The sequence below is a fragment of the Epinephelus lanceolatus genome, chromosome 13 (assembly GCF_041903045.1).
Source record: "Epinephelus lanceolatus isolate andai-2023 chromosome 13, ASM4190304v1, whole genome shotgun sequence".
NCBI classification, from domain to species: Eukaryota; Metazoa; Chordata; class Actinopteri; order Perciformes; family Serranidae; genus Epinephelus; species Epinephelus lanceolatus.
In genome coordinates, this window is record NC_135746.1 from 14,434,918 (window position 1) to 14,459,918 (window position 25,001).

Consider the following 25,001-nt stretch of genomic DNA (forward strand, 5'->3'; position numbering starts at 1 on the left):
ATCATTGCATTCGGTCCGTATGCAGTGATTGGTCGGAGTTTTCTTAGAACCATATGAGAATGGTACAATTATGAGTTTTTATCTCTGGTGGAATTCACTTACATTTTAGTGTGCCATCAGCTTATTAATAGCATTTAACCTAACCAAATACAAGTGTAAAATTTCCAGAAAGGTAAGTGTCGCTTTAATTGAAAAAAATATTGGTGGATTAATCAATAATGAAAACAATTGTTAGCTGCAGGTCTGTGATCAACAAACACAATTACATTCACTGCTATTGTGCCGTAGTGGCAGCAGAAAACTGCATCTCAGAGGAAAACTGAAAACTGGGCAGAAAGAAACAAAACTATGTGCTTGGCTGAACATCAATACGGCTGGTGGGGAAATATGTTTTCTGTAATTTGTGCAAAATCTCTCTTTAAAAAGGCTTCCCAGTCCGCACACACAGATTATACTGTATTTGGTGTCCAAAGCAGCACTGATGATACTTTAATTCTGCCTCATAACACAAATCATCAGCTCCCAATTATCAGCTTCTCATCTCTTTATCATATTGAAAGCAGAGGAATCCCCAGAAATGTACCACACACACTAATCCCAGCATTCATCCCTCTCATTCCTAATGTACTGCTGGCATTCCCGCTGTCATTATCTTCTATATTCCCACCATCCCCTCCCATTGCTTCTGCTCTTCCTCCTCTTTGCTGGTGTGTCCCTGACTCACAGCTTCCTGATTCGTAACGAGCCATTGAGAGATAATTGCTCCTCCAGGGTCAGTGCTAACTGACACCACTGCCTCCTGCATGTCATTCAGTGAAGCCAGTGTCAGCTTTAATAGAACTGCAGGCTGTATTCACTGCCAGAGTTCCCAACCAGTCGGACCTAATGACTGTTGAGTCCACTAATTTCAGATCAAGCTCGTCTCTGGGCTGCAGTGCAAACCACATGTTCTCACATTTTCCTCTCAGCACACTCGAGTTGTTTATTCAAGAACTAAAAGAAGCTTCTCATTTTCTTCTTTGATGCTGATCACACAGCTGTGCAGCAGAAGCTCTGATATTTACACCACCAAAAAAAAATTACAAGAAACGATCCCAGACCCAAGGGCACAGTCTTACTGGATTCAACTGAGTCTATCCCATTGCCACATGATTTTAAATTGATGCAGACTGTACAGTGCGGACGTCCTTGAGTGCCAAGGGCAAGTGTGTGTGACTTCCGAGACACCGAAAGGTCCGTACTGCTTCTGTGTGACGTGATCCAAAGGGAAGGCTTGTTCTCCAGGCACATGCTGTGTCCTCTTCCGTCCTGCCAGTGGCTTTGACCTCAACAGATGACAACGGACGGCCACAAGGGGCGGTGGGGAAGTGTGGTACATGTCAGTTTTCTGCTGGCGGAAGAACTGACGACTGACTTCATGCGTGTCCAGAAATAGATCTTTCTATGTTAGTGAGGTAGAGTGGAAATGAAATTACTCTCTGTTTTTTTTTTTTACTCAGGAAAACGGTGCCTCTTTACATGGCTAGTGTAACTCAATACAGTAAGTGATCATCATGGATTTTACTTGGTTCTCATGTCTCATAATCCCGAGGTTGTACAACACAGAAGAAGATATTCAGTTGTAATAGCTGTCTCAGGCACTAATGGATTAGTCAGACGTGCACACTGTCAGCACAATACAGCATTTAAAATGTGCATTAGGAATGCCACAGCTGCAGTGACAGTCAAGTACTTCAGAACCCAACACGACATTTCAATATTGTTGAAATTTTAGCTCTTTTGAGACATGGAATTCATAACATTGCTGGCCTCAAAGACATAGGTGTTATGACTTAGGTTGCCATAACATAAATGTTCCTTAGGGCTTTATTCAGAGTTGACAGGCCCCTTTCAAAAGGAGCCACAATGCTTGTGCAATATTTGGCAACTGGTGCACGAGAGAAAGCAGTGACACTGCAAGAAAGGAGCAGTATCAAGGAAGGAGAGTGTTTTCTGTCTCTCACCCCCTCATCTGAATCCCTAAATACATTTTCTCATCAGTTACAAAATTTCACAACATAATAAGAAAGAACATCCTGCTACCAATTTCATGATGTATCCAAGCATAGTATGACAAAACGGTTTGGTCACATAGTGTACTTAGGGCTTGGCAATATATTGATATTAGTATATTCTTAGATTTTGAATATCATAAAGGGTTTTCTTTTCCTGGTTTTTAACTTTTTTGGAATCTGTCACTTTGGCAGTGACTTGCAGCATCAAACACAGACTAAAAACAGACGTTATTTAATGTATGCATTATATGTGGCCGGTTGCCGTTACATTTTAACAAACACCAACTTTCACGCAGGGGAGTGGTGTTTGCGTCCCGTATGATTATAAAGCCAAACCTTGTTCTTTTTTTTCTAAACCAAACCATGTATTTTTGTTCCCAAAATCAGCCATGTGCATTAGTTGTTGAAGGTAAAAATCGTCAAATCGCATTGTTGTGCCGACATAGTGCTTTTACTTTGAAGGAGACTGTATGTAAACGGTAAATTTTCTATGAAAACAGAAGTTTATTTTGAAAGAAGACACTGTATGTAACCGGCAGAACTTGACATGGCGTCCCTGAACATCAACATCAACGCACCCAGGGTATCTTTCACGTATCTGGACGTGGAAAGTCCATGACTAAATGTCGATATGTGACGTGGTCGGAGTGAGAATGTGTTGTTGGTTTTATTGCTTTGCCAGGCAACCACCTTATCATGTACTTACACTAACCTGCCCACCATAAAACCATAAAAACCCTGTAATCAATCTACCGTTTTTTGTTTTTTTATTTCACAGTAATCGGTACCTAGTCCCTAAAATGTTGAGGCAGAGGGTACTTGCTGTAGCTCTGGTTGAGGGTGAGAGGCTGTCAGCAAATAGTTTGTTGGGCACAGGGAAACGGAGATCTGTGTGGGTACATGAGACCCTAAAAAAGAGGGTGGATCATGGGGAGTACCACCAGTTGGTCCAGGAGTTTCTCCCCGATGATGGCCGTTTCCAGGCGTATTTTGGGATGACTCAGGGGCAGTTTGACAACCTGCTGTCTATCATCAGGCTGTATAGTAGTGATGCGCGGGTCGGGGTTTTTTCCAACCCGCGGGTCCTTCATTTATGAAATAATTTGACCCGCTCCATCCCGCACAACCGCATCTATTTTCACAACCCGCCCCACCCCGCCCCCGCTGCTATTAAATACACGTTAAATATGTCATTTAATAAGGCTTTTATTTGGTCTGACAAAGGTGCTTGAAAACAATTTATTGTTTATTTTTATACCAGGCTTAAGATTTGAATTTGTTGTTGTCAGTTTTAGCAGCTTGGCCTTCTTTTCTTTTAACTCTGTACTCTCCCGACCGTAATCTTTCCCTCACTTCTTCTTCCATCTTCACCGCTTCATTGATTCTGGTTTGTTGTGGCCGCTGCTTGCCGCTTTTGTGACGTCAGGTCGCAGGTTACGTTACGTAGCATGCATTTACCTAACCTACAACAGTGTTGTTAACAAGTAGGCTATATCCGACATATTTAATCTTTAATGACCTGCCCCACCCGCCCTGCCAATAAAGTGAACATTTCTTGACCTGACCCAACCCGACCCGCGGGTAACCCGCGAGACCTGCAGGTTACAGGTTGGCCCGCGCATCACTACTGTATAGCTCTGGGTATCCAGCAACCACTACCACCAGTTTCTCCTCGGTTGTTTACCACCTGTAAACTTGTTGTCATGACCACCACAGAAGGCCCGCCTCTCAAATCATCTGATTGGACAATGGAGAAAAAATAACAACAAATATGACATCGGGTGCTTTTCAGATTTGAGTTGATGTTTTCTCAAATCGATGAGTTCAAAGTGCTCCGGCAAATATGCCAGGCGCCTAGAGCGCAGAAACGGCAGGCGCATCGCAACACAAAATCACAAGCAAAAAGCTTCATTCTCATTAAAAATCATAACAAAAAGCCACCTCCAGCTGCTCAAATGCTTTCTGTGTGATCAGAACCAAAGTCGTTATACCCACATTACTGACGATTACGATACTGAACAAAAATATTGTGATATCTGATTCGCCCAGCCCTAGGTGTATCTAAAGCACTTTGCTGGATATTCATTTCTTTATTTCTTTGATTTCTTTAACGCCAATGCAGAATGAAAATCAAAAATGCAGGGAAGGGAGTGCGGTTGTATCGTCTTTCACCCAGTGAAGATAAACAGTCTTTTTTTAGACTGATTGGACTCTGGAAGAACTTCCTCAACAACTTTAAATTGGCTCATTCACAGTCTTTTCAAGCATATTAACCCACTTTAACTTCCTTTGCGCATAAGTGTTGATTGTTAAGGGATAAATTCATTACACGGCTCTTAATGAGGCAAACAAGACATGCTGTTTTACCTTGCTGCTGCAGGCTTTGCGTTACCCTAACAGCATTCAGTTCAGACTTGAGCTATGTAGGATGTGTTATTTGCTCTGACCTAGTAAAGCTGCTGTTGTTAAATTAACATAAAAGTGACCCAGGTGCTCAGTGAGATATCATTCAGATATTAGACCGACATTAACCTAACGAGGTGCACGTCTGAAAGAGGGGATTGAGACACATTAGTCACTGACCCAAGTGATGGTCGAGGGGACAGTTTGACCTACAGTGGTGTCGGCAGAAAGGTCAGGTAGTGACCACATTAATCACGCCGCTATGTTTAGCTAAAGCTTTTCCCATGTGCTTCCTCCTAAAAATGCAACAGCGAAGTCATCATCTAAGGAGATGCTTCTGTGTCATCTCACCTTCACACTCTCACTTAAACAAAGCTTTATTGCTTTCACACACTCTCTCCCGCCCTGATGGTAGTTAAACTTCATTGTGATATTGATTTTCCATCATAATAAGGCATTTCATGATGTCGCTACATAATTTCACTATTGGCAAGGCTCAGTTACTGAACAGAATTTGTCCACAGATTACCTGTATATTGCCATCAACTGTGGTTATTTAATTAAGGTGACTGTCCCTCCCCTCTGCAGACAGGACACAAATAATTCGTCTCTTTTATTCCAACTTTAATCACACCTAATCTGTGTGAATGTGCCAAGCAGCTGCAATGCTGCCTTATTTGCATGCTGACAGCCAGCTTTGACGCATCGCCACATGCTGGCATACAGACGCTGTCCTCCCTCCAAATTGCCTGCTAAGTAGCTCCTGGACATCAGCAGTCACCCTGTCTGTCTGTCTGCGCTGTTTGTGACTGCTATGTTCACATTTTTCCAGCCTGATTCCTCTGGTGGCTCTGAGACACAAACTGCTTCTGTCATCAGGCGCTGAAACGCAGCTGGGCTGTGCTCCGACAGCATCACACGGCTTTTTCTTCCCTCTCTGTCTACGCAAACAACAATAAGAGAAGAAAAGCACAATGCAGAGGCTCCTGCCAACAGTGTGACACAGACAATATCTTTCAATATAACATGTTGACGGTTTGTTTGTCGGCTTTTGTTATCGTAAAGTCACCATGGTAATGTTGGAGAATACAGTGATGCTGTGTTGAGGAAAATAATAACAACTCCCATCCATCAATGTTTGCACAAAAAACCAAGAGCAGAAAGTTTTCAGCCGTCAACAGCCAACTTTTTAAACTTTTTAAGACAACCTGTCTCTTAATGCATCCAGAGACTCATTAAAGCCCTAATCCAATGAGAAAACTTTTAAATCCCACACTAAATACTCAATGTTCAAAACTTTATGTAGAACATTTCCTTGAGAGAGTTAAGATACTAAGCACAGCTTCCTGGATGTAAAATTAATCTGTCATGTTTAATTAAAGCTGGCATGGGCCGCCAATTATTCACCACTGAGCAGGAATCCAGGATGAGGAATAAAAAAACATCATGCGAGCATTTATGGCAGCGTGAGGCTCACAGGCGATGTAGCTGCGGGGTGGGAGCATTCAAGACAACACTTCACACATCAGGGAGACAGCAGAGCTCCAGGCAACACAACAGCCCCTCACTCTGCCCATCAACGAGGGTGTGATGAGCTCTGTTGCTCTGACCCTTCGCTCAGCACTCACAGCCTCCTGTATTTCACACTGTAGTAACCAGGGAGCATCTATCTATCTATCTATCTATCTATCTATCTATTGGATTTCCTTTTTTCAAGTGGCACATTATTACACTACGAACAACCTCATGATTGTGTGTTAGCAAGATAGAAAAGTGACAAACCTAACAAAATATCGCAGTAGAATTTTGAAAGATTGCCCCAGATACGCTCCTTAAGGTACCGTAAAAACTATTTTTTGCTTCCTTTCACATAAAACTGTTGCTTTTGATCTGAGGACCCTTATGGACTAAAGGAATATGAGTCACTTACAGGGTAATCAAGGAATGGACACATAATTTGAGGTAGCCAACAACCGGGTTTTATACATTCAGAGAACTTCTATTAACAAAAAAATGTACTGCTTCTCAATGAAACCAGGCCTCTAATTGAGCCTTTATTTGTCAAAATGTGTAGCCACAAGCTACGGTAATGTAGTGGTTAGCACTGTCGCCTCACAGCAAGAGGGTTCCTGGTTCAATCCCAGGAGGGAGCCCTTCTGTGTGGAGTTTGCATTTTCTCTCCGTGTCAGCGTGGGTTTTCTCCGGGTACTCCGGCTTCCTCCCACAGTCCAAAGACATGCAGGTTGGGGATAGGTTAACTGGTGACTCTGAACTGTCTGTAGGTTTGAATGTGAGTGTGAATGGTTGTCTACCCTGCTTCTCGCCCAATGTCAGCGACCCCCATGAGGATAAGCAGTTATGAAAATAGATGGATGGATGAATGTTAGTGTAGTAGGGGAGACCGGGGTTTGTTGGTACACTGCTATTATCTGGTCCTTTGAAGGTCACATAAACGAAACACAACACTGAACACTGTTTGCTTTCTTCACCTGCGCTCAACTTCTATGTTGTAACATTTGAAAGTCACTAACTTTTTTGGTGAGGGTAACATTTCAGTTTTATAGCACTGAAAGTAAAAAGTGGAGTCTGTGGACTAAGCGTATTATAAATCTGTGTTAGATAGCGATATTGTAAATGTGTTACTTCTAATTAGGCTGAGGAATATAGAAACCACATTTTGATCAAAGGTTTGAAAGTATGGAATGTGTGATGGTAAATGGCTAACATAATTTAATCCCAACGTTGGGTCATAGGATAATTTTTCTTAAAGATTAAAAACAGTCCCAACAATGTTTATATTGTTAGTTAATTGTTACTGTTTTGAATGACCCGTTTATGTTGCATATCCTGGTTACGATCATATTCGGGATATGGTGTTTACATGAACAGAGACTCCATAAACAACCCGGTTTCTTTCAGAGTACTCCAGCTAACATATTCTGTTCGTTTTTTTGTTTTTGTTTTCATAAGCAGAATAGGTGTTTACATGCTCAAACACATCAACGAGAAACTCCAAGAACTCAATCATAAAATGGGTTATTCGTGTCCATGTAAACACACACTGACGAATTACTTACAGATATTCTATTAAATGTTTGTGTTTTCTGGTTCTTACTTGAATAAAATGTTGACATTGTTTCTATTGGTTGTTTCATTTTTTTGTAACTATGCCATTTTAACAAGGTGCGAACCAACCCTGTGATTGGGCTGTTTAAGGGCTGGGCAAAAAAATGATATTATATTGATATTAATATAGATTTTGGATATCATAATATTGGAGAATTTGTTACTTATAAAAGCTGATTACAGTAAAGTCTGAATTGTCTAAATTTATCAGACTTCTAGCTGTTCTATTTGCCTTTACCAACCAGAGCATGTGAGCGGAGCGGAGCGGGTGAAAATTTCCACTCCTCGCTTGCAGACCTATCACTTAGCGCCGCTCGTCCGCTCTGCTTGGTTCTGCGCATTCTTCACTCCACTCCATCATAAATTTTATCCTGCTCCACTCGCTCACCACTCCGCTCAAAAAAACTGCGTTGTACTACCCTAACCTGTAATCTTCTATTCACAAATAAAACATGAGCTTGGTAGATTCTCCAGGGAAGCCTTCTCCCCTCTCCCCGCAGTTAGGGACCGTTCTACACGGTACCACTGTCGGCAGGGTGGAAATAAGTCAAAGTGTAGAGGAGACGGACTGGGTTAAGCGGCTGACCTCTGGGGAAACCCTCTCGCCTCTCCCCGCAGTTAGGGACTGTTCTCCAAGGTACCGCTGCTTCTCTTCTCAGTTTCTTTTTTGAAGTACACAGTAAACTCCATAGTTTTGAAAGCAAATAGTGTGGGTGTGCGCAGGTGCAAAGATGCATTCTGGGTGGGGCATGAGCGACCTGAGCGAAATTGGAGCGAGAGATAAGGCTCCGCTCCACCTTTTAAAAAAATAGCCGCTCCTCGCTCAACACAAAATCCTTCCGCTCCCCGCTCCGCTCTGCTCACATGCTCTGTTACCAACCTAGTCATTATGTCCACATAACTGATGATTATTTATCAAAAATCTCACTGTGTAAATAGTTTGTGAAAGCACCAATAGATAATCCTACAGTATCATCGCAGCATCAACTTTGAGGTATTTAGTAAAAAAAAAAAAATTGTAATAGACTGCTCTTGTGTTTTTGTGCCAATCACCTTATTTCAGACAACATTTGTGCATGTTAAAGCATATTTATTTATAGCTGACACCTTAACCTTTCATTTGCTGCTGATTAGAATATTCTATCAAACTATGCCAGAGAACTAAGACAGAGTTCAGTCTGCCAACCAACCCTGGTCTCCCCTATTTAATTTTAAGGCTGAAAAAAATGCTTATTTTCATCAACAAACTTACTCAGTTAATCAGTTTCCCTATGAAATGTCATAGTAGAGAAAAATGCAAATCGCAACTTATAAGATACCAACTGGTGATTTCTTCAAATGTTTTGTTTTGTCACACAAACAGTCCAAAACCTCCAAAATATTCAGTTTAAAATAATATAAAACACATTAGCAAAAATTAGGGGTGGCAATATCGAATATCTATCTTTAGGTAGCCTACTAGAATAATATAATCAATTGCCTTTTCAGTCCAATGGATACATTTTGCTGCTGCAAAATAATGACTTAACTGAGATGAACAGACTGACAGCTTTCTCTTATCAGATAAAATGGATGTTGACAAAGTTTTTCTTTGTGGACATTATTTACAGTCGAAATTTAAAATAGCAATCATATTGTATTGTGACTTAAGTATTGTGATAAAATCATATAGTGGATCTTCAGGTGATTTCCACCCAAGGCAAAAATCCTCACATTTGAGAACCAGCAAATATTTATATTTTGTTTATATAAACTTCTGCAAACTGGCGGCACAGTGGTGAAGTGGTAAGCATTGTCGCCTGGTTCCTGGATCGAACCCAGGGTGGGGGTGCCCTTCTGTGCAGAGTTTGCATGTTCTCCCTGTGTCAGTGTGGGTTTTCTCCAGGTACTCCAGCTTCCTCCCACAGTCCAAACACATGCAGGTTAAGTGGTGACTCTAAATTGGCCGTAGGTGTGAATGTGAGTGTGAATGGTTGTCTGTCTCTATGTGTCAGCCCTGTGATAGTCTGCTGACCTGTCCAGGGTGTACCTCTCGCCTAATGTCAGCTGGGATAGACTCCATTTATATATATCACAATACTCGCAACATCGCAACATGATTAAAATCACAATTATATGGCATCGTGACTTAAGTATTGTGATAATATTGTATCGTGGATCTTCTGGTGATTCCCACCCCTAGCAAAAATACTCACATTTGAGAAGCTGGAACCAGTGTATGTTGATATTTTGTCTATATGAACTTGTGCAAATTAATTTTCTTGTCGATCACATACTCGATTATTCGACTAGTTTGCCGCATCAGTTCCAGTCAGCTACTTTTAATTCATGCTGTAGCTGTTTAGGTAAAGGACAGCTGGCAGTGGGACCAGCCAGCTCACTCACAGGGAAGTAAAGTAAAGCAATTACAACTGAGGCTCAACTACACAACAGTGTGCACAGCTTGTAATAACAGCTTCTTACAGCAGACTACAGAACATGCAGCTCAGCTCCATTTGGCAACAAGACAAACAAAAGCTCTCCAGCGCAGAAACACAACAGTCCATTAGCTTACTACGAACACCCAGAGGCACATATTGTCCTTCTCTCCTCCTCTCTGGATACATTCACTGCCTTTGCTGCGTCGCCAAAATCTTCCCAACATTGTACCACATCCAAACATCACAACACACATTGTCTCACTCACTTTCGTGCTTTGAAGTTCCCCATGTGTGCCGCGGAACTCCGGGGCTCTTGATAATCGCTCTGCCGGCGGATTTCAGCGCATCCATCCCGAGGTGTGTCTGCTCTGCTCTCCGGCAGGTGGATTCCCCAGACTCAGGACCACAGGGAGGTAAATACAGCAGGCTGGGCTCGACGGACGGAGGATGCGCCAAACAAGGAGAAGACGAAGAGGGAGCCCACTGATATAAGTTCCCACCCTGAATATCGCTCTGAATATTCCTCTCCTCTCACAGAGACTGATGAGCAGCTGAGGGCACGCACATGCACCTACTGCACCGTCTTCAAAGTTAAGGGCGTGTCCCTCTAACCTTGATGCGCTCACAGTCCAAAGTGCTCCAATCTGCAGGAGCGACCCTAATGACAAATCATGACAGTATTATATTACAGTATTAGGACTTATGATCACTAATGAGTTCATGGATAATGAGCTTATAACTGCGATTTTTGTCTCATGCGATTGTCTGTGGTTTATTGACCTATATGGTGGGTGTTGCGTTATTACAGAAGGCTATATTATCTCGCCAACATGTTTAATATTTCTGCTTTTTTAATATCAGAAATCAAATCATAGCCTTATCTAGTGATAGACTAGGTTAGTGCCTCTTTCTCCCAGCATTCCCATTTTCCCCAGACTTGATCACAAGTATGTCATGTGCTTAAAAAACATCGGTGACAGCAGATTTTGCCACTTATAATAAACTAAAAGAAACAAAACCAGGCTTCATTCCAAACACATAATTTCAGGTTTAATTTTTGTATGTTGGCGCCCTCTACTGATTGCAACCTGCCATTACAGCGTTCGCATCCTCACTCACTCACTGCACTCACTGAATAAGCATGATATTATTTGTGGATATCAGTATGGTTGGATGACTGGAAATGCCTACAGGGGCCCCTTTGGCCTTCATCTGCAAAATGTCACTTAAATTACCATGTACTGAGCAGGAAGAGACACAAAAAGGCCACAAAGAGATTCAAAGGAGCTGTAAAAAGACACAAAATAACTACAAAAAGGGGCAAAACAACCATAAAGAGATACAAAATGACTGCAAATAGACACAATAATGACAAAATGAGCCAAGAGACAAGCAAAAAAACAAAAAGATGCGCAACGACTACAAAGAGAAGCAACGCAAAAACAAAAAAGAGGGTGAAGATTTCTATTTTTTCTTTAATTTGACACCTCTTTTCCTCACTTACCTCACTTCCTTTCCTCCCCTTTCCTCAGCACTGATTGGTTCCTTTCACGCATTGACCTGATTGAGGTCACCTGTTCACCCCATTTAAACCCTGAACTCATTCTTTCGTCATCGTCACATGGGGCGGCAGTGCTGGTGAGCAGTTTCCTTCTCTTCAGTTTATCCTGTACATTATTAGTTTAACTTATTAGCATTATTTATCCTTATTAAGATGGACATCTGATTAATTTGACTGAAGTTCTCATTTTTATATGTTTCTTTCAGATTCATTTTAATTAATCTGAGGGGTCAAAGATGATTAACAGTAAAGTAAAGCAGACTTTCCTCTGATATTTTTCATTTGTGAATTACTAGATTGTTTTACTTCTGCAAAATATTTAAATAACACAAGGGGGAAAATGTGTTGAACTGGACATGGAGGCAGTTACAAGGGTCACAAGAAGACATCTAAAGGTCTAGTTCGTAGTACTTAGTGGCATCTACTGTAGCAGTGAGGTTGCAGAACGGAAACCTCTCCCGTGTGCTGTAACAGCTGAAATTGTGAAATGTACCTTTATGACAGTAGATACGAGACAAAGCATCATCAGACAGTGCCTCATGTTGTTGAGTTAGTTGGGCAGCTATGTTGCTGGAAACGGATGTCTGTTGCTGAGCTCCTGTTTCATTTTACCTCTCACCTTAAGTGTGATGTTTGGTTCAGTGTCACCTCGGTTTTGTTCATGTATGATAAGATAGTAGCTGTACAACCAGGCTTGGTAAGCACTGCTGTGAGTTTTTATTATCTTCTTCCACACTCTTTAAGCTGCCTCAAACAAGAAACACGGACCCACATTGTCACAGTGCCAAGCATGTAGGAGAACAATGGTGGCTGACCTTGGTTTGTCTGTTCTGGGCTACTGAAGAACAACAAGGATTCCACGATGTCTACACTGACAAAAACGCAGCAATTCTTACTTATGGGTGATTATAAATTAAAGGTAGGATCTGGAGGATTTTCAAACAAAACAAAATATAGACATATACAAATGAAATCCTGCTTAATCATCACCTATGGGCTTCTACTCATGTGTGGTGGTGGCTCTGTTTGCAGAGCTCCTGCCCTTTAACTGTATTTTGATGTTTTTGTGAGCTCGGACCGCTTCTGGGCGGAGATTTCCCCAGCCAATGAGAGAGCGCAGGTGCCGTACCCGAGCGTGTCCGAGGGTGCACCAGCGCGAGCCTTGCCTGAACCTCTTCTGTGAAGCCTTCTTCCGTACCTTCAGGCTCCGTACACCCGGGAGAGTTGAGCCTGATAGGAGGGGCCGAATTTGAATGTGTGTTTACAAACAGCAACTGGAAAATCCTCCAGACCCTACCTTTAACATATACTAATTAATATTGCACCCTTTCTGCCAATAGATGCCCCTAAATCCTACACACGGGACCTTTTTTAAAGGAGCAGTGTGTAAGATTTAAGGGGACATAGTGGCATCTAGTGGTGAGGATAGCAGATTGTAACCAGCAGAAACTTCTCAGGTGAGGATTCCTTCAGTGTTCGGGAGGTCTTTATCGGGAGCCGAATTATCCGCAGAGGTCTCTTCCCGTGATTTATACCATTAAAAACACTTGATGAAGCAGTTTCACGTTACAAAAAAGTGTTTCTCCGAAGCTGCTCAGCTCTTCGGAGACAGGCTACTAGTACAGCACCTGCTAATGTATGCTTACCTATTTTCTCTGATAATTTAAGATCTAGACGTTCAGGAGTTTTTTACCAGGAGCTGAATGATAATTTAAACCGGTAAATAACTGAATAAAGCAGTTTCATGTTAAAAATCTGTGTTTTTCCAATGCTGTTGTCGTAAAGGGGCTGCTATGAACGGCTCTACCTACAGTCAGTGTTGGTTTGTCCGTTCTGGGCTACTGTAGAAACATGGCGGTGTAACATGGCGGACTGCGTGGACTAGGACCCACTCCCTATATCGATATAAACAGCTCAAGGCAACAAAAATACAACGATTCTTATATTCGTTTTTGCCACTAGATGCCCCTAAATCCTACACATTGGACCTATTTAAGAGGTCACAACCCAAAGAGGTCTAGAACCACTAGCTTAGATTTCCCTCTGTGTCACCGGTGATGAGGATATACAGCAAGTGCTGGATGGAGCAGTGCGTGACAACAACCCCACCCACATTTAAGAGTACTGTTTGCGTTGGAAACAATAAACAGACCTAGGGTCTAGGTACCATGTCTGAAGGGTTACTTTTGGTTCCAAAGGTACCATACTGAAAGTGTTTGGTGGAAACGGGGCTTAAGATGATTACTATAACCTGCAACATTCCCTATTCAATTTCAGAAGGGCGACCTTTGTCTGATTTTGCATTATCCCAAAGTGTCCTGTCTGTACTTACTGTGAAGCTATACAATGAAGGCAAAAATAATACCGTATTAGCACATAACTCTCTACTCTCTGACTCCACTTGAAGCTGAAAGCGAGAGACACAGAACATGCATTGTGTTTTTGTCCTTCATGGTGAAATCTTTATTCAGTTTCTCTCCACAACCCAGCACAGGTTATCATGTCATGTCCGAGTTCAACTCTCACAAGTATTTCACACTCAGGAAGCTAAGCAGAGCATGTATAATCATGTATTTCTCATAAATCATCTAGTAGGGGTTATTAGAGTTTAGCCTGAGGTGGCATGCTGCTGTTGTAATTTTGGTGCTCTGTGATCATTTGAGAGGGTCTTTAGTTTATATTTAATGCTCTCAGCAGCGCACACTACTGCAACTACACCGACTGCTGTGCATGTGGGCATATATGTGTGTGTGTGTGTATATGAGTGAGTGTGTGAATCTGCGTGAGTGTTTATCCTGGATACACAGCAAAGAGCAGAATCATGCAGCTACTTTTAAATTTAAGACTCTTCAGTAAAAGACTGCAGTGTTGCTGCCGTGTTGTCACCGATGCGTGCATGTATCTGCATTAGAATGAGCATTTTTACAAACTAAAGCAATGTCTCCCTCTCTGGTGAAACAAAATTCCCTCTTGAAGGCTGGACTAAAACAATGCGAAAGTGACATTGCCTCCTGTCTGCTTCCATGGAAGACTGTGGATTTCAGATTAATAGTAATAATTAGTGGTGTTTATGAGCCATCCAATCGATTCAGTCACTGCTGTAATGTCACAGAGCACCTTTTACTCCAATAGAGAACAACAGTTACAGGCTTCAACAGTTTCCAGATGTCACTTTCAACTGGTTCACAAAAGTGTAATCGAACAGTGCAGCATGCGTCGTTTAATTTAAGTTGTCCAATTCAGGTGTGACCACTGCATCTTAAAACACTGGAGATATGCTTTCAGGTAGAAAATAAATCACCCCTACTGTCTTGCATCGTTGCCTGGGGAGCATGTGATATTTACTTGCTGACACGACAGTTGTTAGATTTTTAAACCCCATAAAACAAATCATGCTTGTGGGGGAGTTTTTATTTGTTAAGGGAGCAGAAAGAGGGAGGTGAGGTCACTAAAAGAAGTGTAAGAGTACAGCCAGACAGGAGAGGGCTTCATGAAATAGATTTATGAGAGAGGGGGGTGTAAGGTAGTCTCTTTCAGAAAGGACAACATAGAAAAAAAACAGACTGAACTAGTCCGCTAACATGCTCTCAGTCACTTCTGTTTTAGATTCCTTGATGGATGCTATCCTGTCTGCTTTAACAGTTTATCCCCCTCCGATGTATATGTCACAGTCTCATGCTATTTGTCTCATACACACACTCACACACTTTTTCATTTGCTCTCTCTAAACCCGCATCTTCCTTAGAGGCTGGAGCTAGAAGGCAACTGGTGGGAGGGCCTGTCTTGGAAGCAGGAGGCGGCCTTGGCCAACGATTTTCGGGTCAATGCAGTGACGCGTCAGCTCATGGATTTGTTTATTTCCACAAAACCTGACTAATCTTCAACCAAGTACAAAGCCTGCATTGGAGGACCTCATATACCGTCTACTTCAAAGACTGGGTAAGCTGTCCCATCGTATGTTCCTGCTTCCCCTCCTGGTTTCTCTCTTCCCTCCTGCTCCTCTCCTTCTCCTCCTCCCCACTCTCGTCTTTCTTCTGAGGCACACAGGTAGTCTTGGGACTGGGACTGCGAGTGTCCCAGGGACTCCACTGACAAGCTTCGGCTAGACAGGATGCTACTTAGGCTGGACTGGCGGGCGCCTCTGGGATGGGTCTCAATTTCCACACGGACCTCAATATTGGTTCCTTCCCTGTGGTGACAGTAAGACATAAAATAATCAATATAAAGCTGCCAGGCAATCAAAATGTTTCTGAATTGAGGGAGTATATACAAAGAGTGTCTTGATGCTTTCACATCAGTATTGCATGTAATAAAAGTTGCCAAAAAACACTTAAAGAAGAAGACAAAGAGTCTACAGCCATGCTAACAGCTCTGTAAGGCCATACTTAGCAGTCTGAGCTAAATGCTAACATGCTCAAAACTACACTGATGCTTAGCAGGTGTACTTTTCACCATGTTGACCATCTTAGTTCAAGGATTTTGTGCGCTAACATTTGCTAATTAGCACTAAACACAAAGTACAGCTGAGGCCGGTGGGAACGTCATTAGTTTTTCAGGTGTTTGGTCATAAACCAAACTAATGAGCTAATTTTTTTTGACCTGATGGTGGTGCTTGTTAAAGGAGCTTTATGCAAAATTTAAAGCTTACACGTTGTCTGGACACAGTTCTGGCTGCTAGCAGCTACAGGTGCTAACTTGGCACTTACTGTAACAACGGCAACAGTGCTGACAGAGCTAACAGTGTTAACCAGGGGGGAACTGGAGGGTAGGTGTTACGCTTCCATAACAACAGTGTCCTGATATCAGCGGTAGGTGCCTTATGAGTGCAGTGCAAAGCTGTGGTAATGAGCTAGCAGTGGGATAGCAGTTTTTGTAGTGACCAAACTATGGAACACAACTTCTGGGTCTGTCACATGATGCCATGGAGCCAAAAAATATTATTTTCCATAGACTTACATTGTGAAAGAGACATCTGTAAATCAGTGGATAGATTTTTGAGTGTCACAATCCCTGGAAAATGCCTTATTTTACTATCAGGACTTGATCTGTTCTAGTGTTGTCACAATACCAAAATCTTTGTTTCGGTACCAATACCAATATGAATTTCGATACTTTTCTGTACTTTTCCTAAGGAAAAGTCCTTTTGGATACAAACCTTTAGAACAATAAATAGTAGGGGTGTGACGGTACCAAAAAAATCATGGTTCGGTAAGTACCTCAGTACGGACGTCACGGTTTGGTAACTCAAATGTCCCACCAAGTTTGTGTTGTCTCGTGTTGTCTCCCTTTGCGAGGCAGACTTTCTCTTGTCTTTTTTCACATGCGCCAGCTGCGAATGTTGATACAGGTGTTGTCATACACACCACTTGTGCAATCTGTGCTCCAATAGGAACAAGAAAGGCGTTTGTGTGCATAATTGAGTAAAATAAATGAACTAAATTAATGAATTGAATCAATTTCAAAGTACCGGTATTTTCCAAATGCAGTATAGTACCGTTTGGAATACTCTAGTACCGCAGTACTATTTTAGTACCGGTATACCATGCAACACTAATCTGTTCACTCTGATAACATTTCAGAAGTCTACAAAAGCCACACGATAAAATCATTTTATTCATATTCATTTCATTTTTCAATTAATTTATTTATTTATACAGGAATTGTACATTGAACATTGAACTGAACATTGCATTCAAGTTAGCGGAGCACTAAACCTTAAACCTTATTCAAGTTAGCGGAATGCTAAACCTTAAGTTAGCTGCCTGGCCAGCGAAGTCTCTAGTTCACTTGCTCTGTGGGCCTCAAGGTGTGGAAGATCTGGGTAATTGTATACCTCTGAAGTCAAACTTTTTTGGCAGGAATGCACAGGGCCCTGCAGGGTCCAATGCTGTATCCATTTCTCTTTCATACATCCAACACACACAAAGGAGCATTCATTCTCTGCTTAAGACGCCATTACTGACCTGTGTCATTACATAGCAAATAGTGGTTTGCTGCTACATTTATGCTCTCTCTGAATGGCGTGAGTGTATACAGTCAGGTCCATAATTATTTGGACAATGATACAGTTGTCATCATTTTGGCTCTGTACACCACCACAGTGGGTTTTAAATGAAACAATGAATACCTGCTTAAAGTGCAGACTCTCAGCTTTCATTTAAGGCTTTTTTCAAAAATGTAGTATGAACCGTGTAGGAATTACAACCATTTCTTCACACAGTCCCCAAACTTTAAGGGCTCATAAGTATTTGGACAAACTAACATAATCATCAATTAAACAGTCAGTTTTAATACTTGGTTGCAAATCCTTTACAGTCAATGACTGCCTCAAGTGTTGGACACATAGGCATCATCAGATGCTGGGTTTCTTCCCTGGTGATGCTCTGCCAGCCCTTTACTGCAGCCGTCTGCACTTCCTGCTTGTGTTTTGGGTGTTTTGCCCTCAGTTTTGGCTTCAGCAAGAGAAATGCATGCTCAGTTGGATTCAGATCAGATGATATGACTTGGCCATTGCAGAACATTCCACTTCTTTGCCTTAAAAATGTCTTTGGTTGCTTTTGCAGTATGCTTCAGGTCAATGTCCAACTGCACTGTGAAGCATCGTCCAATGAGTTTTGAAGCATTTGGTTGAATCTGAGCAGATAATGGTGCCCCATACACTTCAGCTTTCATCCTGCTGCTCTTGTCAGCAAGACAAGACTTCACTAGAATAAATACAGTGGGTTTATCACAAGATGCAAACCAATGGTTAGCCTTAAAAATGGAAGGCCAGATTAGAGTTTGTCAAAAACCATCTAAAAAGCCTGTACAGTTGTGGAACAGCATACTATGGACAGATAAAACAAAGATCAACTACCAGAATGATGGGAAGACAAGAGAAGGAAGAAGGCAAGGAACTGCTCATGATCCAAAGCACACCACCTCATCAGTGAAGCATGGTGGAAGTACTGTTATGTCATGGCCATGTATGGCTGCCAGTGGAACTGGTTCTCTTGTATTTATTGATGATGTGACTGCTGACAAGAGCAGCAGGATGAAAGCTGAAGTGTATGGGGCACCATTACCTGCTCAGATTCAACTAAATGCTTCAAAACTCATTGGACGATGCTTCACAGTGCAGTTGGACAATGACCTGAAGCATATTGCAAAAGCAACCAAAGACATTTTTAAGGCAAAGAAGTGGAATGTTGTGCAATGGCCAAGTCATATCATCTGACCTGAATCAAACTGAGCATGCGTTTCTCTTGCTGAAGCCAAAACTGAGGGCAAAACACCCAAAACACAAGCAGGAAGTACAGACGGCTGCAGTAAAGGGCTGGCAGAGCATCACCAGGGAAGAAACCCAGCATCTGATGATGCCTATGTGTCCAACACTTCAGGCAGTCATTGACTGTAAAGGATTTGCAACCAAGTATTAAAACTGACTGTTTAATTGATGATTATGTTAGTTTGTCCAAATACTTATGAGCCCTTAAAGTTGGGGGACTGTGTGAAGAAATGGTTGTAATTCCTACACGGTTCATACTACATTTTTGAAAAAAGCCTTAAATGAAAGCTGAGAGTCTGCACTTTAAGCAGGTATTCATTGTTTCATTTAAAACCTATTGTGGTGGTGTACAGAGCCAAAAATGATGACAACTGTATCACTGTCCAAATAATTATGAACCTGACTGTATATAGAACCTTTAACGGATCACCAAAGTTATACAAATAATTCTGAGGGGAACATGTATATCTGTACCAAACTTCATAGTAATCCATCCAGTAGTGGTCAAAACATTTCAGTCTGGACCACAGTGGTGGGCCAAATAATGGACTAACATTGGCTTCCCTAGAGCCAAAATGTTAACATGGCTAAAATTCCTGCCTAGAAATGTCAAAATGAGATATGGGTAGAAACAGAAAAAAGGAGAGTAAGAGGCAGCATTTACCTCGAAGGAAGCATTTGCATGTCATCAGGCTTGCTGTCAGGCACAATAACCACCTCGCAGTCTGACTGGCTGTCCTGCTGGGTGTATCCGTGGTGTTTAGTGGCTTCATCCAATTCCTCATAGCTATCTAGCTCCGGGGGCGTGGTGCTCGTACTGGGGAGGACGCCCACTTCCTGTACGCTGACTCTGACTTCCTGGACGCTGGTGTCACTGGGCGTTGGGTTGTTCTGACCCGTCCAGTGGTCACTGACTACATGAGAGAATAGAAGATCTATAAGAGAAGTTGAAACTTCATGAGATCAGGTTGCGGTTGGGGTAAAAATTAAATGCAGCTAGTACTTATACCAAGAGTTAACTACACAATTATTAAAGAGAAAGCTCTATAATCTAGGGCATATGCTTATTCACTTTTATATTTTGTTCATTATATGAAGTTGTGAGGCAGATGATTTGCTTAATTTAGCATAACAGGAGACCTGGCTCTTGCTAGGGTTCAGAAACATGCCTACTAACACTTCTAAAGCTTACTGATAAACACATTTTATCTTGCTAAGCTAATTGCCTCCTCGCTCCAGGTCCATGATTAATGCTGAAAAATCAGAGCAGTAGCCATTTTGTTTCATCTAACTCTCGGCAAGCGAATGAGCATATTTCCCAAGAAGTCAAACTATTCCTTTAACTGCTGTACTCACAGCTGGCTAAGTCCTCCAGTTGTATTTTGTGTGTTTCAGGCGGCTCACTCTGTGGTCGACACCAACCGTTCCTACAGAGCGACATGGGGACGACCCCATACACATAAGTCAGCATTAACGGCACACCCACACCTGCAGGAAAACAGAAAAGTATTTAAGTCATAATGCAGTGTATGTCTCATAATCATTTGTCTGTTGTTTGTGCCAAAATCATTTTTAATGACATACAAATGGTTATTTAAAGAGTACTCTTGGAATTTAGTACTGCACTTCAATAAAGTTGGAGGACTAGAGTTGGACTTCAGACTTCCCATCATGCAACAGAATGCAAACTTTTGGTGGTGGACTTCCCAAACACTTGGTATTGGAGTGCTTCCCTTACATACTGCCTCACACATAGTGTCGTGTGCCTGATACACATTCTCATCAGCTCGCATTGGGTCGTCTTGTCATTTTTTGGATACGCTAGCAAAACCATAACCTAAAATGATCATAAGGACCTCATGCCGAAATGTAACTTCAAACTGAACTGAATTTTTTGGTGATTGTCAATTTATGGAGATACACTTTTGCTCCATGTAAATATGGCACAGCTACAGACATGATGACTTTCCTGCAGGTTTACAAATGACTTTTACTTGACTGCTGATAAATTCTCAAATTGACCATCATAACTACAACTACCTAGCAATACAATATATTAATATTCAGATGGAATACGTTTTGTCCAACATCAACAATTTACTCAGTTGGGGGTTCTGCATTCTGATATCAATGTAGTATCTGGCATCAATAGATATCCACACAGGCTTACGAGGCAGACTGTCAGTTTTCATGTACAGTACAGGCCAAAAGTTTGGACACACCTTCTCATTCAATGTGTTTTCTTTATTTTCATGACTATTTACATTGTAGATTCTCACTGAAGGCATCAAAACTATGAATGAACACATGTGGAGTTATGTACTTAACAAAAAAAGGTGAAATAACTGAAAACATGTTTTATATTCTAGTTTCTTCAAAATAGCCACCCTTTGCTCTGATTACTGCTTTGCACACTCTTGGCATTCTCTCCATGAGCTTCAAGAGGTAGTCACCTGAAATGGTTTTCCAACAGTCTTGAAGGAGTTCCCAGAGGTATTTAGCACTTGTTGGCCCCTTTGCCTTCACTCTGCGGTCCAGCTCACCCCAAACCATCTCGATTGGGTTCAGGTCCGGTGACTGTGGAGGCCAGGTCATCTGCCGCAGCACTCTATCACTCTCCTTCTTGGTCAAATAGCCCTTACACAGCCTGGAGGTGTGTTTGGGGTCACTGTCCTGTTGAAAAATAAATGATCGTCCAACTAAACGCAAACCGGATGGGATGGCATGTCGCTGCAGGATGCTGTGGTAGCCATGCTGGTTCAGTGTGCCTTCAATTTTGAATAAATCCCCAACAGTGTCACCAGCAAAACACCCCCACACCATCACACCTCCTCCTCCATGCTTCACAGTGGGAACCAGGCATGTGGAATCCATCCGTTCATCTTTTCTGCGTCTCACAAAGACACGGCGGTTGGAACCAAAGATCTCAAATTTGGACTCATCAGACCAAAGCACAGATTTCCACTGGTCTAATGTCCATTCCTTGTGTTTCTTGGCCCAAACAAATCTCTTCTGCTTGTTGCCTCTCCTTAGCAGTGGTTTCCTAGCAGCTATTTGACCATGAAGGCCTGATTGGCGCAGTCTCCTCTTAACAGTTGTTCTAGAGATGGGTCTGCTGCTAGAACTCTGTGTGGCATTCATCTGGTCTCTGATCTGAGCTGCTGTTAACTTGCGATTTCTGAGGCTGGTGACTCGGATGAACTTATCCTCAGAAGCAGAGGTGACTCTTGGTCTTCCTTTCCTGGGTCGGTCCTCATGTGTGCCAGTTTCATTGTAGCGCTTGATGGTTTTTGCGACTCCACTTGGGGACACATTTAAAGTTTTTGCAATTTTCCGGACTGACTGACCTTCATTTCTTAAAGTAATGATGGCCACTCGTTTTTCTTTAGTTAGCTGATTGGTTCTTGCCATAATATGAATTTTAACAGTTGTCCAATAGAGCTGTCGGCTGTGTATTAACCTGACTTCTGCACAACACAACTGATGGTCCCAACCCCATTGATAAAGCAAGAAATTCCACTAATTAACCCTGATAAGGCACACCTGTGAAGTGGAAACCATTTCAGATGACTACCTCTTGAAGCTCATGGAGAGAATGCCAAGAGTGTGCAAAGCAGTAATCAGAGCAAAGGGTGGCTATTTTGAAGAAACTAGAATATAAAACATGTTTTCAGTTATTTCACCTTTTTTTGTTAAGTACATAACTCCACATGTGTTCATTCATAGTTTTGATGCCTTCAGTGAGAATCTACAATGTAAATAGTCATGAAAATAAAGAAAACGCATTGAATGAGAAGGTGTGTCCAAACTTTTGGCCTGTACTGTACGTAGGTGTCAGACCAAATATACGAGTTATAGAAAGACATGAATAGTTTATTCTGTATGTCTCCATACTTGTAGCATGTATTATACAGTCTAGTTTGCTTAACCCTTCGAAACCTAGAACGACATCACTTTTCTTACGCTGTTTATTCAAACGCTTTTTGCAAGTGTTTAAACCTTTGAACCCTGAGCAAATTGGTGTGATATCTTTCGAAAACATGGGTATAAAGGGAATGAACAACTTGGTAAGAAATGTCCCACAAATTGTTAAAAAAAAAAAAAAAAAAAAAGATTTAGAAAATTATTTAGAAACAAAAACTCGGGGGAAAAAAGAAAAAGCTAGATAAAGACTGTTTATAATTATTATTATTACATTTTCAAATTATGTTACAGAATTATTGTAATTTTAAGCACTCTTTCCAGGTCATTTACTTGTTTATTTTTTAACTTTATTTTTATTTCTTTTTTATTTAATATTATTTTTGTTTTTAATTTTGTTTTTTTTTTTTTTTTTACTAATTTCTTGCTAATTTTGGGGGGTCATTTTTTCTTTAATTGCTTCTTTACTTGCCTTCTTTCCATGTATTTTAAAGAAATCAAGCTAATTTGCTCAGAGAGGGTTGACATCCAAGCTTTAGGAATAAAACTAGTTCATATTTTGTCGCACAGTCCAACTTCTCATTTTCATCAAACCAACCACTTGAATAACTTTCTTAGAATTCTTCTTTTCTTTGATATGACACAAGCTGAGTGGTCATCCCAGTGACTAATAAATGCAGTTTCCTGTTAATAGACTTTAAGTTTAAAGACATATTAAATTGGTGGACTGACCCTTAACAGTCATATTATTATGATATTATTATTGCAGTACCCAAAATAAACACAAGAGGGAGCCCCTCCCGCTTCACTATGCACTGCACACAAAGTTGCAGGAACACACTGATCTATAATGTTGTTCTTGGCATCTAAACCATCTATGCAATTATAATCTTCCAAATAATACTGGGAGCTATTGACTTACATCTTCTTTCAGGAACCGATTTCCTTGCAAGCTTTCAATTCCCTTCTCTTTTAATTTGAGGCAAACAGATCTAGCATTAATCATCCATTTTATGTTTTTATTTTAATCAACTCCATATCTATTTAACATTACTTGTATTTTATTAAATTCATTGTAAGTCTGTGTTATATGTTTTGAAACCTCTTTATGTCCTGTGTGGTGCTGCCATGTTGTCCAGGACACTTCTGTGGAAGAGATTTTGAATCTCAGCGAGGCCATTTCCTGGTCAATTAAAGTTAATGACTGAATCGGCACAGCCCTCTTTATGTTTGGTTATTGTTTGTCCTCTCAGTTTTATTTCCTGACAATAAAAATAAGTCTTCAATGTACAATTTTGACAAATTAATAATAGATCATCTGGCTTCATATTAAGTCTCAATAAGAGCAGAGCAGCGCATAACGACTCTAGCAAAGCCAGTTTTATTTCACAAGTAAGATATCACCCCACTCTCCTCCTATAACCTTCACAAAAGTGCCTTTTAACAAGCCCCCAAACTCGATGAGCAGCAGCCTCCCTACGCTGTGCGATTACGCAACCTATAATTGAGATAGGAATTTGGGAACACAAAGCAGAGTGCCGAACAAACAAAGGGACATCATTAACACAGCGGGAACACTGGGACACTATTGACTCAGCAACAGGGTGAAATCAGGGCAAGAGGATGAGCCTGCCAGCCAAACAGCCCACAGCGAGAAAGAGAGAGGAGTGAACGTGAGAGGATGTCTGTGCGTGTCAGTCACAAAGAGGGAAACAACAAGACGAGGAGCTGTGAGTGAAATGAGAAACAAAATAACAATCGTAGTGAGACAGAGCTGATAAAACATATGGCAGGGAGAAAAATGAGGGTGGAGTGGCGCACTGACAGGGATGGGGCAGGAGATGAGGGTGAAAAGTACAGTGTGGCTAAATGTGTTTGAGTGTGTGTGTGCCAGGGGAGGGCCTGTCAGTGAGCGGTTCAGTGATGGTCGTGACACTGCAGAGGGAAGCTGAGAAGCTGCTAAAGCCTTAAGGATTCCTGTCACAGCCGGGGAATGTTACCTACAGTAGGAAGTAGCATGAGTCATCGAAATTCTGCCTCACACTGAGTGTGTGTGTGGTGATGAAATCAAGTGGTGCGTTTGCATACAGAAACCTAGTTTGTGAGTATTTACACAGCTAAAGATTGATGATAGATGCATGATTTATTAAAGGGTTTCTTGCAACGCATGCACACATGTTTTGGTCATGTACATCGCTGTATGACTGCTGGACTGCGATTTTCAACATTTTGTCGAAAGGTAACAGCTA

At 41.5% G+C, this 25,001-nt stretch overlaps 2 protein-coding genes across 4 annotated transcripts in view; both read right to left on the minus strand.

Annotated features, from left to right (window-relative positions):
• LOC117270747 (low density lipoprotein receptor adapter protein 1) overlaps window positions 1–10,572 on the minus strand; it is a 121,132-nt gene extending 110,560 nt beyond the window's left edge. Inside the window, exon 1 of the mRNA XM_078173781.1 lies at window positions 10,270–10,572. Within this exon, the coding sequence (XP_078029907.1) occupies window positions 10,270–10,354 (85 nt within the window). The 5' untranslated portion in view covers window positions 10,355–10,572. The remainder of the gene's footprint in view (window positions 1–10,269) is intronic.
• Window positions 10,573–13,998: 3,426 nt separating this feature from the next.
• The window catches only part of LOC117270390 (E3 ubiquitin-protein ligase RNF19A), a 47,286-nt gene continuing 36,283 nt past the window's right edge, over window positions 13,999–25,001 (minus strand). For 2 of the 3 annotated variants that reach the window (XM_033647980.2, XM_033647979.2), the window contains exons 8-10: window positions 20,188–20,319; window positions 19,496–19,766; window positions 13,999–15,753 (exon numbers count right to left, since the gene is read on the minus strand). In XM_033647980.2, the coding sequence (XP_033503871.1) occupies window positions 15,477–15,753; window positions 19,496–19,766; window positions 20,188–20,319 (680 nt within the window). In that variant the 3' untranslated portion in view covers window positions 13,999–15,476. The remainder of the gene's footprint in view (window positions 15,754–19,495; window positions 19,767–20,187; window positions 20,320–25,001) is intronic. The other variant, XM_033647981.2, reaches the window with a different exon arrangement.